This window comes from Pygoscelis adeliae, unplaced genomic scaffold, assembly GCF_000699105.1.
Source record: "Pygoscelis adeliae isolate BGI_AS28 unplaced genomic scaffold, ASM69910v1 Scaffold108, whole genome shotgun sequence".
NCBI lineage: Eukaryota > Metazoa > Chordata > Aves > Sphenisciformes > Spheniscidae > Pygoscelis > Pygoscelis adeliae.
Window position 1 is genome coordinate 4,355,035 of NW_008825498.1, and position 735 is coordinate 4,355,769.

The 735-nt window shown below is 69.9% G+C and overlaps 1 protein-coding gene across 1 annotated transcript in view; it reads left to right on the forward strand.

Moving 5' to 3' along the window:
* Window positions 1-50: 50 nt before the first annotated feature.
* Window positions 51-735, forward strand: part of KLHL14 (kelch-like family member 14) — a gene marked incomplete at its 5' end in the record, with an annotated part of 64,360 nt that continues 63,675 nt past the window's right edge. Inside the window, 2 exon segments of the mRNA XM_009331472.1 lie at window positions 51-110; window positions 113-734. Coding sequence (XP_009329747.1) covers window positions 51-110; window positions 113-734 — 682 coding nt within the window.

Consider the following 735-nt stretch of genomic DNA (forward strand, 5'->3'; position numbering starts at 1 on the left):
GGCCCCCCTTCTCCGGGGGCGGCGGGGGCGGCGGCCCCCCCCCCCCCCTGGGACTGGGGCCCGGCGCCCAGGACGGGCTGGGGGGCCCGCCGAAGGAGCCGCCGCCGCCGCAGCCGCAGGAGCGCCGCCGCAGCCGCAGGAGGAGCCCGGGACCCCGTCCTCCTCCCCGGAGGACAAGCTGCTGGCCAGCCCGCGGGCCATCAACAACCTGGTGCTGCAGGGCTGCTCGTCCATCGGGCTGCGGCTGGTGCTGGAGTACCTGTACACGGCCAACGTGACCCTCTCGCTGGACACGGTGGAGGAGGTGCTGTCGGTCAGCAAGATCCTGCACATCCCGCAGGTCACCAAGCTGTGCGTGCAGTTCCTCAACGACCAGATCTCGGTGCAGAACTACAAGCAGGTGTGCAAGATCGCCGCCCTGCACGGCCTGGAGGAGACCAAGAAGCTGGCCAACAAGTACCTGGTGGAGGACGTGCTGCTGCTCAACTTCGAGGAGATGCGCGCCCTGCTCGACTCGCTGCCCCCCCCCGTCGAGTCGGAGCTGGCGCTCTTCCAGATGTCCGTGCTCTGGCTGGAGCACGACCGGGAGACCCGCATGCAGTACGCCCCAGACCTGATGAAGCGCCTCCGCTTCGCCCTCATCCCGGCGCCGGAGCTGGTGGAGCGGGTCCAGTCGGTGGATTTCATGCGCACCGACCCCGTCTGCCAGAAGCTGCTGCTGGGCGCCCTGAACTA